Genomic DNA, 12924 nt, shown 5'->3' on the forward strand with positions numbered 1-12924 from the left:
TGCGGGCGGCAGGACCCGCCGGAGCGGGCTGAGGTAGAAACCTCGCGGGTGCATTTTTTCCGTGGCAATTCCCCCGCGGTTGCGTGCAGGCAGTTACTGCCTTCGTGCCAGCCCCTGGCCGCGGGGGCACCGCCGCCCGCGCTTCTCACCCCCTCCGCCGCCGGAAACAAAAAACCACAGACACAGACACGGGGGCACCGACACCTCTGCCAAACCGGCCGCGCGGAGGGGGCGGGCGGTGCGGCGCTGCCATTGGCGCGGCGCGGGCCGTCCCTCCCGCCGGGAAGGAGGAGGGAGGAGGAGGAGGAAGGCTGGAGTGCGGGGCCGCGCGGGGCGGACGCTCCAGTCGGTGTGCGCCGGGCGGCCGGGTCGCTTCTGTTTGCAGTTGCCGCGGAGGGCAGGGATCCGGGAACCGGGCAGGGGCAGCGCTTAGAGCGGCAGGGCCAGGAGGTCAGGCCGGAGAGTTTAGGGCGGCGGGAGCCGGAGAAGTTGGCGGCCGCGCCGTTCGGGGCCGCGCGCATCACGCCGGACCTGGCATGGGCGGCGCGTTGAGCCCCAGCCACCCACTGACGACTGCTGCTGCCGCGCTCCGCCCCGGCCCAGCCATGGCGAAGCACCGCAGCTGTGGCACATCGACCCGACTTCTGCGCTTGCCGCGGCCCCGCTCCTGACCTGGCCTCTGCGCGCGCGGAGTTCAACCGCCCAGTCGCCACTTCAGCCCGGCGCCGTCGTGCGGCGGGCATCCGAGGGTGCGGGCCGGGGCCGCGGGCCGGGGCCACCGCCTCTGGAGCGCTGAGCGCCGACTTCAACTCAGCAACCTCAAGCCTGCATGAGGGAGCGAGGACTTTCGCGTCGCTGCCCCCGCCACTGCTCCCGGGAGGCGGGCCGCCTGCCGCTTGCGGGGGACTTCCCGGCGCCGAGGGCGAGCTGCCGCCTCCACCCGCCGGGACCGCCGCCGGTGCCGGCGGTACCGCCGCCCGTGGCCGGTCCTGTCACCGGGGCCCGTGGCACGGGACAGCCGCAAGAGCAGCTCGTCGCGTCGCAAACGCCTGGGGCAACCTGTCCTACGCAGACCTCATCACCAAGGCCATCGAGAGCTCCCCCGAGAAGCGGCTCACCCTCTCCCAGATCTACGAGGTGGAGGGTCAAGAGCGTCCCCTACTTCAAGGATAAGGGCGACAGCAACAGCTCGGCAGGCTGGAAGGTGAGAGGCGGGTGGTGGAGGACGCCCGGTCGGAGGGGGGGTCGGGAGGTCCGCTGCCGCGCAGGCAGGAGCCGCAGCGCTGCAGGCGGCCGGGCACGCCACTCTGCCCGGCTGCAAGCTGCCCGCCGCGCAGCCTGCAGTGGTCCGGCTCCACGCTTTGCTTTTAACCTTAAATTTTTACTTCTTTTTCCACCTTTCCAGAGGGAAAACTCCTAAGGGAAAAAAAGCGTCCTAACCCTCCCGCCGGTGGGGCGCTGGAGGGGCCGGAGCCTCCCCCCCGGCTGCTCCCCCTCCTCCCCCCCGCCGCCCTGCCCCGCCGAAAGCAAAAGTTCACGCGGTGTCACGGCGCAGTCCCCGGGCAAACCCGGCGGGAGTGCCGCCGCCTCCTGCTCCCCTGGGGCGGCCGGCAGGGCCGGGGTTCAACACCCGTGTGCTGGGGGTGGCCGTGGGAGCACCGCCGCGGCCCCTGGGGCTGTCCGGCCCCCGTCCGTGCCGGCGCGGCAAGGGTTTGCCGTCGGGCGGCGGAGCGGGACAGAGGCAAACAGGGATGGGGAAAGAGCGGAGGCAGGACAAGGGTTGCAGAAATACCGTGTGTTTAATGAGTAAGCCGCAGTATTTGTCGTGATGGCTTTGTTAAACTTGGATTGTGGGGGTGCGTCTTTCTCGTGTTACGTGGTGAGACGGAGCTTCTCCCTCCCTCCCGCAGCACAGTTCCTGCCGTCGCAGCAGACCAGTGGGAGCAACCTGTTGGCGGCCGGTGCTGCCCAGAGCCAGGCGGTGGGGCCGGCTGCGGCGCTGCCACCCCCGGCTCCCGGGGGACCCGTTTGCTAGGTCCCTAGTGGCCCCGTGGGCACCGGCTGCCCCCCATACGGTTGGAGGGCGAGCCAGGCGAAGCTTCCAGTGGGGCTGTGTGACAGTGCCAGGCCCGTGGTACCCTCCAGCTTTGTATTCCCAATGGGTGATAAAGTCTTAACGCTGCTGTGAACGAATCCTCTTCCTCTGAGGCCTCTGTCGAGAACGTGTCACCCACCCATGCCCGTATGTGCGGCAGAAGCATGCCGGGTTTCGTGACACTGTTGCATGAGAGTGTCAGAGCGAGTTTTTGCCGTCTGCGTACAGGCAGAGCCTCCTCCGCCCTGCGAGGGATTAAATGATGGGAGTAAATGCGTGAGGTGCACGCACCCAGCACGGCATCGGCGCGTTCTGCTGTGTTCCTTAGTTCCAGTTAGAGCCAGCCGAACTCTTTGCTTCGCTTTGAAGTATTTGTATTATTTGCCTTTTTTTAAAAAAAGAAAGCGTCAGCTCAAATCCTGTATTTATGTGTTTTTAATTGCATCGCTAGGAATGTCTGTTACATCCGATTTTTGTAAATTCCTGGGGTTTTTTTAGAGGTAAGCAACATCGTGCTAAGGCAATGCAGATTGATCTGTAACTCATTTTAGCTGAAGGCTTTTAAGGCTCGTAAAAGTCGTTTGTTAGTTTCTATCGATGTGTTTGACTAAAAAAATTTTAAGGATAATTGTCTGAAGACATCTGTCATGAAAAACTTTAATAGGAGTGAAGTGATTGATAGCTGACAACTTTTAAATAAGGTAACTTGTCACTTGGAAATGCTGGGGGTTTTTTTCCAGTGGTATTTTAGTCTCCTTAAGTGCTTTTTCAGAAGGAGTAGAAGAGAACTAAAAGCCAAACAAACCAAAATAAAAGAACTCCCAAATTCAAGCGAGCAAATAAGAAACACTGATAGCTGTGTAATTTGTTAGGCTCTTCCTATTTTTATTGCTGCTCGTCCTGTGGTGCTTCAGAAAGGAAGAAGTCTTGCACACCTCCCTCTGATAGAGCTCTTCCTATGCTCACATACCTCTGCTATGACAGGGAGAGCTGTTACTGGTATGTTTTTTGGCTGTAGTACCCTCTGGTACAGTGCAGTACGTACCCTGCCACTGCTGGCAGGTAAATACAAATGTACTCTCCTTCTATAATTAAACAGTCACTGTTTTATGCATCGGATTCGTGTTGCTCTCATCCCTTCCTTTGGCTGCATCACTGCCAGGCTGCCCTGAAAGTTACATACTTGCAGATTTTACCACTTAAGCTAAGTAAGCGTGGCATTTCTGAAACACACTTTCAGGTTTAGTTACCAGCAGCCACTGGGTGTCAATGCTATAACCGATCTGGTTGAGGCGTGCGGCCCGTTTGCCTTGTTTGTCACCGCTTCTCCACGGCTCATCTTGAGAAACGACTATTTTTATTTTTTGCAGTTTGGGAGCTGTTGGCTTGCTCGTGGTCTGGGGACCTGGTGTAGGTGCAGGCGTAGGGCTGGGAGCAAAGCCTGAGTCAGCGGAGGGCCCCGCAGAGGAGGAACATCGCTCGGCCGATGAGCACAGATTAGCAACCGACTTTTCTGCTGACAGAGGGAGCGCGGGTTCGCGTTAGAGCCTGGCACTGACTTAGGGCTGGGAGTACACTGTGCACTGGTGTGACGCAGTCTGAGAAAGAGGCGGTATTTTTTTTCCCCTTAAGTAAAACTTCGAGATACTTGGTCTTGTTGGGGTTTGCATATTTATGAGTGCAATAAGGCACCTTTCTAATTATACAAAAAAATATATGGAACACACGAGAACTTAAAAAGAATGTACAGTCTGCATAGTGGCAAGGCTGTGTTTCTTTCACCTAGAAGATGAGGGCTAAATGCTTGTGAGTATGTACTGTCCTGATTTAATACCTGATGTTGAGCTACTTTTTCATTTTTTACTGAATAAAGAAGTTCAAAAGTGTCAACATTATCTGTTAGGAATTTGAAATAGCATCCAATTTATTCCAAATAAAAACATTAAAAAATGACTTTTAAAATAAGAGTATAAGCTAAAGGTATTAACATAAAATTATTATTAGTAGCTTATTTAAGTAGGTAAAATTGTTCTCATTTATACATACAAAGTAGTTTATTCCAGACTTTCTTGTCACAAACTCTGCTTTATGAACTCTAAGGGAGCAAAGTCCCCATGAACTCCCATGGTGTAGCTGCCTTGAATGAAACACTTGAGATGTGCTCTGCCAGACCTGCTTCGTTGTTGGTTGTGAATGAGTGCCGATAGTGACTGGTGTTGCTCAGAGAAAGCAGAAGCCAAGAACAAGATGTGTTTCAGAGATAACAAAGAAATTGTTGTGAAAGTTGCACAGAAGAATGAAACTTTTCTCCTAGTAGTAGTCAAGTGAAAGCAACATTTTTCCTTTCCTGTGATAGTGGGAGACACAGGGCTTAAGACACAAGAGAGAAGAACTTCAATGCAGCTGTAGATAACTCTTCCTTTACTTAAATCTGATAGCTTTTTGGCTAATCATCATATATAAAACATCTCTGTGATGTGCATATTTCATGATGTCTTTGCTTTATGGCAGGTGTGGGGATTTATTGTAAAGGTGTTGTCACAGTTAAGTTTCCGTGAATGGTCTCATCCTTTTAGCCTGCTTTTGAAAATGGGTTCAAATAAAAACCTGTAACTTTCTTAAACAGAAAACATGGAGTTTTGATGTCGCTCATCTGTTGGTGGATGTGTTGTTGATTTTTCACAGTGGCAGGTGCTAAGGTCACGTGAGCATGTATACCTCCTCGACTTCTAGTCCCAAGGAAACTTGATCACCTAAATGCATTTGTTGCCATTACTGAAGGAATGAGAATAGATATCCAGCTGCAGAAGGATGAGTGTATGTAAGCTTCAAAGCCTGAGGACTGGGACATGGGACATGGCCTTACCATAGGAGTACTTGGTGGTTAGCACTCTATTCTGTAGTGGATTGGTCTCTATGCAAAATGAATTTTGGGCTGCAGTGTATTTGATTTGAAAACCACATGTAGTAAAAAATGTTAGAAAGGCTGAGAAATCAAGAATAATCTTCGATGAAGCTGTTTGAAGCTTTTGAATTTAGATAATGAACAATTTAAATTGTGAAAATTTGTATGATTTATTTAAAGTGACTATATAGAATCACAGAGTCATAGAGTAGTTTGGATTAGAAGGGACCTTAACTATCATCTTTGTAAGGTTTTTATTATGCTTTTTTTTTTTTTTAGGTGGAAATAACACAATTGAATTGTGCTCAACTGAATTGAAGTTTGCATTTAATTGCTGCGTATTCCCTCAGTACTGGTTGCATACCTGTAGTCATTTACCTCTGTCCCTTTAGATGTTTCCCTAGGTGATTTGTGCCCCCCCCAGCACCATGCATCATATTATACATACATGCAGCACACACACATGCATATGCAGATACAAGTGTGTATGTTTGGTTTTCTGTTTATGGATTCTGTCAAGGTAAATGCTATTACAGTCATACCTTTTTACATGTGACGCTAGTAATAGCCTCGACAGCTGGAAGCTGTAGTTGAGTTTGCTCTGCCATGACACCTGGCCTCAGCTGGGGCATGCTCAGAGAAATGGCCACGCCAGTTCCAGCCTCTGCCGACCCTGTTGGGAGAAAACTATTTTGTGTCCTGCATACCTGCTTGCTGCCAACAAAATGTCTCTTGTAGCAGCCTACTTTGTCTGTGAGTCACCAGCTTGCACTTTGCTTAGTTTCAGATATGAAAGTTCAACTTAGTCTTTGCAGGTGCAAGGTGATCTCCTTGCTTGTGCCTGAGTAACTCATGGTGAAGCTATATCACAACGTTTATCGAAACAAACTGTTTGTTCCTTTTAAACTTAATTTTTGTTTCTTCTGTTACGTTTGTCCTTTTGACCTCAGCTCTTGCTTGAAGGAAAAAGTCTGTTCTGGCCTCAAACCTGTATGATGCTGCCCTGTTTTTGGGGCAGGGGGTGGGCTTCCCTGGCCCTGTCCTGCAGGCAGGCCGAGGCCAGGACAGACTGAGCCACCTTTCAGCAGCTGGGATGCTCAAGATACGCCCATTGCCAGTGGCTTTGCCATCTAGTCCAATGTGCCCCAGCATTCATCAGTGGTTTTGAGCTTCCCATCAGGGCCTTGAATTATGTGTTAATTGTCTTTTAATTTTCTTTGCTCATTTTCTATTTACTGTGATATCTGTTCATTTACTTGTAAGATTATAAGTAAGACTAAACACCAAAACAAAACAAAACATGCGAGTGGCTTCGTATGCTGACATAATGAACTAAATTTTCTTGAAGTGCCTGACTTTAAAGAACTTCAATACAAAAATGGGGTAACTGCTCTCTTTGCCATGTATTCTTTATGGCACAGTCAGCTGTTTCCTTATTAACATTATTTTTGCTTCACTTACATGATTTTACAAGTTATTGGTGAAGTTGGTGGTTTCAGGAACTGGAGCTTTTGTTGCCTGGGATGGAAAGGGGAAGCGGTGTGGTACAAGATACAAAACGTTTAGGTGAGGTATGTGAAGTGTTTTTTTTTTTTTTTGTTTTTTTTTAATACAATGATCAACAATAAAATAGGCAATATTTTGGGTTTTTTTAATAAGGCTCCTGAAATTATGTAGTCTTGAGATGTCTACTCAGGCTTTTTTCAGTTTCAAAGCATAATGCTATCTAAATATGTTCATCTCTGTTTACTCAACTGGTGAATATATTGTAAAATGAGTACTTGGCTTTAGGAGTAAAAATGCAGATACGTTTTGCAGCCACAGGTTTGTGAAATATGTAAGGCTGTGGCTACAGAGATTCAACCCTCAACCCCTTCTGTTTTGGGAGAAAGTTCATATATGAAACAAGGATTCCTAATGGAAATGATTTTATAACCTTGAGTAATGAATAATAAAGTAAGACATAGTGAAGATAACCTGATAAATAGTTTACTGTTTTCCTCTTTCAGAAATATGTAGAAGATGGATATATTTACTTTATTGTCAACTCCTGTGAGGAAGGAACTTCAAATTCACGAATGCTGGCTGCAGCTAGTCATAGTTAAGCATATGGTAGTGCATACTAATATTTTAATGAATTTTTTAGCATTTTATTTGTAAGTCTGGTTGCCAAAATGGGTTTTAAATATTGGGGAAACACTACTCTTCATGATGACAGGTTGTACTTCAGAAATAAAGTGCACTGGGAGGACTCACATTTAGAAGAACAGCATCTCTGCTGTTCTGTAGAGAGCTTCAGCATGAATTGAATTGATCTGAGGACACGTGCTATTCACATTTAACTATTATTTCTAAATATACTTAGTTAACATTAATCACTTGTGTTCATCCAACAAAGGTGCTTTATTCCTGTTGTGTAGTTTGTAATATGCAGATGTCTTAAGTGAGCAGTGCAGCAGCTGTATCATGAGGTTTCTTGGTAGGTCTTCATTCTTAACGTAGAAGGTGGAGGAATAAAAAGAACTAAGTCAGCTGCTTTTACTGGGTTGATGATTATCTTCTAAGAACTTCATTAGGCCTCATGCTTGTTCTAGATTTCAGTAGTGGATACTGGTCTTTACTAGATTGCTTAAAGTGATATCTAAGGAGGCAAATGTGTTAAGTTTTGAAGCACTTCTGTAACGAATGGTAAAGGTTTAGCAATGCTTTGGTTTGTGGTACCTGGGACCAGAAGTGGCTCTAGCTTTAAAAATGTAGTCACTTAAAACCTCCTGGGACTCTGACAGCTGCCGTGTCAGACAGAGATCAGGAATCACTGGAGTAGCAGAGGGCAACACTAGGTTTGCTTAGACAACTTACTTTTGTTACAGGCATCTTGCATCACTGCATAGTATCAATGATGTTATAGTTCTGTTTCAAAAGACATCTTATTCAAGAGTTAATTAAACTTAAAGGTACAAGTCTTCTCTTGTTCTAATCTTAGAAATCTAGTTTTTGGGAATGCTAGGAATCCATGCAGCTGGAATTGCATTCAGTCCTGTTGCTGCTTCAAGACAGCATGCCAGGGATGGCTGTGATTGCATTTCTAAATAGCCTATGTTTCTCCAAGTGCTTTACTGGTGTGTGCAATCTAGGCTTGTGTTGGTGTGAGCATGAGGGGCTCCTGTTTAATTTTGTCAAGGCTGTTGTTACAGAGGTCTAAGACGTGTAGGTTCCGAGGCCTGGCACATGCGTACTTGAGAGAACGTACTGGGGATATGGTCTCTGAAATAGTACATATTCAGATTTAAATTTGGACTGATTACCAAAAAAGTGCTTGCAAGCAGAGATGCCTTTAACCCATAGTATTTGCTGACTAAATTACATCTTCTAGCTGTGCTTTGTAATATATAAGTTTTCTTATTTAATTAGCATCTTAATTTTTTTTAAAATAATTATTGTTTAGAGGCTGCTTAGTGCCAGGCCTCCATGCTTCTGTGCCAGGATGTGAAATGTTGAAGTGGGCTGCTCTCTGCTTCTTGCATGTTGGTGTCTCCCTCTGAAAATGTTAGAGACACCCCTCCTGTAATTTAGCTACTACCAGAATGAAATGTTCATCATGCATGGAAATCAGGAAATTAAAACCTTTTGTAATGAAATGAATGGTGTGTATATATGGAGTGATATGTGTGAGCAGCCTTTGTGCTCTCCATGGAAACTGTAGTTTTGGGCAAAGTTGAAGGTTCATAAGGACAGGAGATGCAGAGAGCAGCCGCTTGCTGGTGAGGCTGACCTGCAGCTTGGTAGCCGTGCACTATTGGCACTGCTCTCTTGTTCCACTGTTGATGCTGCAGAGGAGGAGGGTAGCAAGTGAGCAAAAGTACTGTGTCAGGGAGGGCCCTACACCACTCCTGGTTGCCTGGACCTGGCCGTAAGTTTCCGTAAGTTTCCGTGTTGGAGCTGGCCACGTGTGGATGGGCAGCAGCTGCTATGCACAGGCTGTGTCCTGAGCTGCCCCACTTACCCATTCTGCTGGCAGATCCACCTCCTGGTGGTGTCTGCTTTAGTGCTGTAGTGATATGTGCCTCCTCACACAGGCAGAACTTGTGGCCATTTTGCTTATATGCTGACCTATTTAAGTTTATACAGCAGAGGGTCTTTGATTTTGATTGATTTATTGAAAAGGGAGCTCTGGGGCATTGGAATATGGACATTAATTTTGTAGGAGAAAATCAAAGTGCATGTTTTTTTCCCTTCCTGAATAAGGAGTATACACATAATTCAGAATATGGACTCTAATTTTCAATATACTGTTGGCAGTCTCACTAGCAATGGGAAGGTAGCAACTTCTTCAGTTTTCTTGTGCTTAACTCCAGAAACTGTGACGTGGGTGGGGTTTCACTTACCCATCACTGACTTTTCAAACTATGCAGTTAGATAAGACTGAAGCAACTTGCTATAAATGTGGTGACTTGTTAGACCGCATTTATTGTGCAAATGAGCTTACATCCTGCAAGATCAGCAGAAATGTTTGCCTGGATGGAAATTAATTAAAATTTGGCGACTGAAATTAAAGGAATGGATTTGTTGCCCATTGTGTTATATGAATCTGCCTTTCGGTTCCCACAGTGGGAATCAGTGCAATTGCAAATGTTTTTTTGGCATATGTGAGTTTCAAGTTGGTGCTAAGTTCTGGCATCTGTAGCCTTCTTAGATTTTTACTGCCCTTTAATATGTGTTAAATGTATTTGGAGCTGCTAACAGGAGTAAGGATACTAATAATCCAAAAATATACTGTTGTGGCGGTGGTGTAGGCTCATTTGCTTGTAGCTTGTATATGCTTAAAACTGATTTGAACTAATCTGCTAATTTGATTGTAATTGTTATAATTAAAAAAAAAAAGTACCAGTGCCATACATATCTTGGATATATCCAGATTTGAATTTTGATTGCCAAAAGCATACTTACAGACTAAGAGATCTTTAATGTTTGCCAACTAAATTATATCTTATAGCAATGCTTTGCAATATATAGAAACTCCTAATTAGATATTCAAAAAATGAAGATGCTGTTATTCAGACATGCTTCATAGCAGGCCTCCGCAGTTCTCTCCTGTCACGATGTGAAAGGATTATGTGCTCTGTGCTCCTGCTCACTGTTAATGTGTTGATTTCTCTTTCCAAAAATATTCTCTTCAAATGTGAACCTTCAAATTAAATATAATTATTTGCCACCCCCCAAATCCCTTCTTCCAGAAAACCTGGCTCTCTGAAGGCATCCTGGTGGTGCTCTGAGGGAAGAGGAATTATACCTGCTGTTGTTGTCTATGCCTGGAAAAGTGTAATTAAGCAGGTGTAACTTGTAACTGTTTGGTTAGTCCCTCTCTTCTTTCCTTGTTGCTTCGCACCCTTCCCCAGCAGGACTGCCCTATGAAGCTCCAGCATCCAAGGACTGTGGGGCTGAGGGCTGCTCCCAACTGCCCCTAGCAGCCTTCCTCTCATGTGTGAGCACTGGGAGGTGTGGGGAGGTGTGAGCAGGAGGCTTTTTGGGAAAGCCTAGAGCCTGGGTCTTGCTTCGATGCTGGCAGGGTGCTGCTGTGCAGATTTCAGTGAGTTGTGACCTGGCAACTGCCTCGTGCAGGAGCCAAGCCTGCCAGCAGAGTCCTGCTGAAATGCTTCTGTCTTCCAGGTGCATTTGTGGGTACTTTTCTGCTTGCTGCTCAGGTGTGAAGAGGAGGTCAAGGAAAGGAATCGCATTTCCTCTTTGAAGTTACCGGAGAAGTTTGTAGTGATTCACTAAATAGATACCTCACTACTTAAATCAGTTAAGGTATATCCCTTGGCCTCTGGAGGATACTGTGCTGCCGGCTTTATTCCTCAGTAATGTCTTTCAATGTCTCTGGAGGTTCAGGTGAGGAAACCAATGCCTGTGCTAAAGTGAAAGATTTAAACTGGAAGAGAGTAGGTTTATATTAGATATTAGGAAGAAATTCTTTACTGCGATGGTGATGAGAAACTGGCACAGGTTGCCCAGAGAAGTTGTGGATGACCCATCACTGGCAGCGTTCAAGGCCAGGTTGGATGGGACTTTGAGCAGCCCAGTCTAGTGGAAGATGTCCCTGCCTGTGGTAGTGGAGTTGGAGCTTGATGGTCTTTAAGGTCTCTTCCAACCCAAACCATTCTATGATTCCATGATTCTATGAAATGTTGTTCCCAGGTAAATGTTTATTGATTAGATTCATTAGTACTACTAGGTTTTTTTAGATTCATTATTATTACTGTTATTTTTTTTTTGAATGAACTTTGTAGTGACCTTTAGGAAGGTTCAGTTGCCAGAGCCAGGTGAGGCTCCTAAGGTATTTGTAGTTGCTGTTTGCCTGTTGACACTGCTACGCTTGTCCTGCTTCAGCCCCGACTCTTTGAGCTGAGCTCTGCTTGGCAGACAGGTCTGCAGCTCAAACCAGAAGGTATTTGAAATTCAGGATGAGGATGCAGTCTCATATGTGATCTGATCAAACTGTGTTATATAATTTAGACATAAATAAAAATGCACTATATATTTTTATCTAGCTAGATATATTTAGATCTTGATTAATATTGAGAAATCTATAGTGAAGGAAGCAATACCAAAAAAGTATACTTTTTTTTGTTAGATGTGAAAACCCAGAGTGTGACTGCATGCTTAACTCAGAGCAGCTTTACTTTCTCACAACTGTTATAGTATCTTGTCCCTGCCATCATTCAGTTGGAAATTAAGGCAGAGCTGGAAGGCAGTTCAGCATTTTAAATGCAGGTGGCACGATGTCTGTAAACCTCTGAGTTGGATGGATAGGGTTGAACCAGGAGCTTTCACTTTTGGGTCAAGTTGGGGGATTAATTTTTTTGCCTTATTTCTCCTTTTTCCTTGATGAATATACACAGCCTCCAAGTAAAACTGTGGTGTCAGATCTTTATGGCTGAGGGTTTACCTTTACTACAAGGTAAACTCAACATTGTGTGAGTTTATATATTCTAACTGATGGAGTTTTAGTATTGATCTAGAGTCTGATCTCTGGTACTTTTGATGCGTTGTCTCCTCCTTATATACAAATGTAGTAAATCCAGTAAATACCTTCTTGAAATACAAACAAGGATAGGAGTTTAAAGCAGAATTTAAAAGTGCAGCCTGTTGCAATTGATTTTGGGAAAATGAAGAGATACTATCTTAATGCCGACTTTTCTGTGCTCGTTAGGAAACTTGAGTCACTCTTGAATAATCCAGTTTGTTCAGTCTATGAAAACTTGATACTGCACTCTTGCCATTTTCTTCTTTACAATTCTGTGGCAATGACATAGTAATAAGCATTAAAAGGAGAAACCATAATCTTCTCTGCTTGCAGCCCAAGCCAACGCTAGTCATCCCCTGATGCTATGAAGTCATTCTTTGCTTTGAGGTTTCTAACTAAAACTCTGTTCCAAACATCTGCTCTGGGTGAGCAGTAGAGGCATTAGTGAAGGTGTCCCGGTGCCCTCCCACTGCCTCTGACCCCTCTTCAGACTATCCTCCTGTGGCCAAGGACTTCTGCAAAGTCCACACCATCCCTTGACAGAGATCCCTCCTTCCCCTTTCTGGAGCTCTGGAACAAAAATGAAGATGTAAATGAATTTGCAATGATTGCACAACTTGGTTATGCAACAAGGCTGACGTGGTAGCGTATACATATGTAGAAAACACCTTTTTGAAGAGATGACATTAAGCACAGTTTCACCACCTTCTCTCCAAAGATGAGGGCAACTGTTACTGGCTTCACCCCCTGGTTGGTTAACCTGCATATTAAAACCCACCAAATACTCAGCTTCTGTTGACTGAGGATTATTGTTGATGGAGCAGAAAAATAAATCAGTTCTTTTGGACTGTTTATATGGGAAGGAGATTTTTAGCTTGGGGCCCAGAGTCCAGGCAATTA

At 45.8% G+C, this 12924-nt stretch overlaps 1 protein-coding gene across 1 annotated transcript in view; it reads left to right on the forward strand.

Moving 5' to 3' along the window:
• The first annotated feature begins 469 nt into the window (after positions 1 to 469).
• FOXO1 (forkhead box O1) overlaps positions 470 to 12924 on the forward strand; it is a 65234-nt gene continuing 52779 nt past the window's right edge. The window contains exon 1 of the mRNA XM_029960886.1: positions 470 to 1204. Within this exon, the coding sequence (XP_029816746.1) occupies positions 830 to 1204 (375 nt within the window). The 5' untranslated portion in view covers positions 470 to 829. The remainder of the gene's footprint in view (positions 1205 to 12924) is intronic.

Source organism: Manacus vitellinus, unplaced genomic scaffold, assembly GCF_001715985.3.
Source record: "Manacus vitellinus isolate BGI_N305 unplaced genomic scaffold, ASM171598v3 scaffold_2_pilon, whole genome shotgun sequence".
Classification (NCBI taxonomy): Eukaryota; Metazoa; Chordata; class Aves; order Passeriformes; family Pipridae; genus Manacus; species Manacus vitellinus.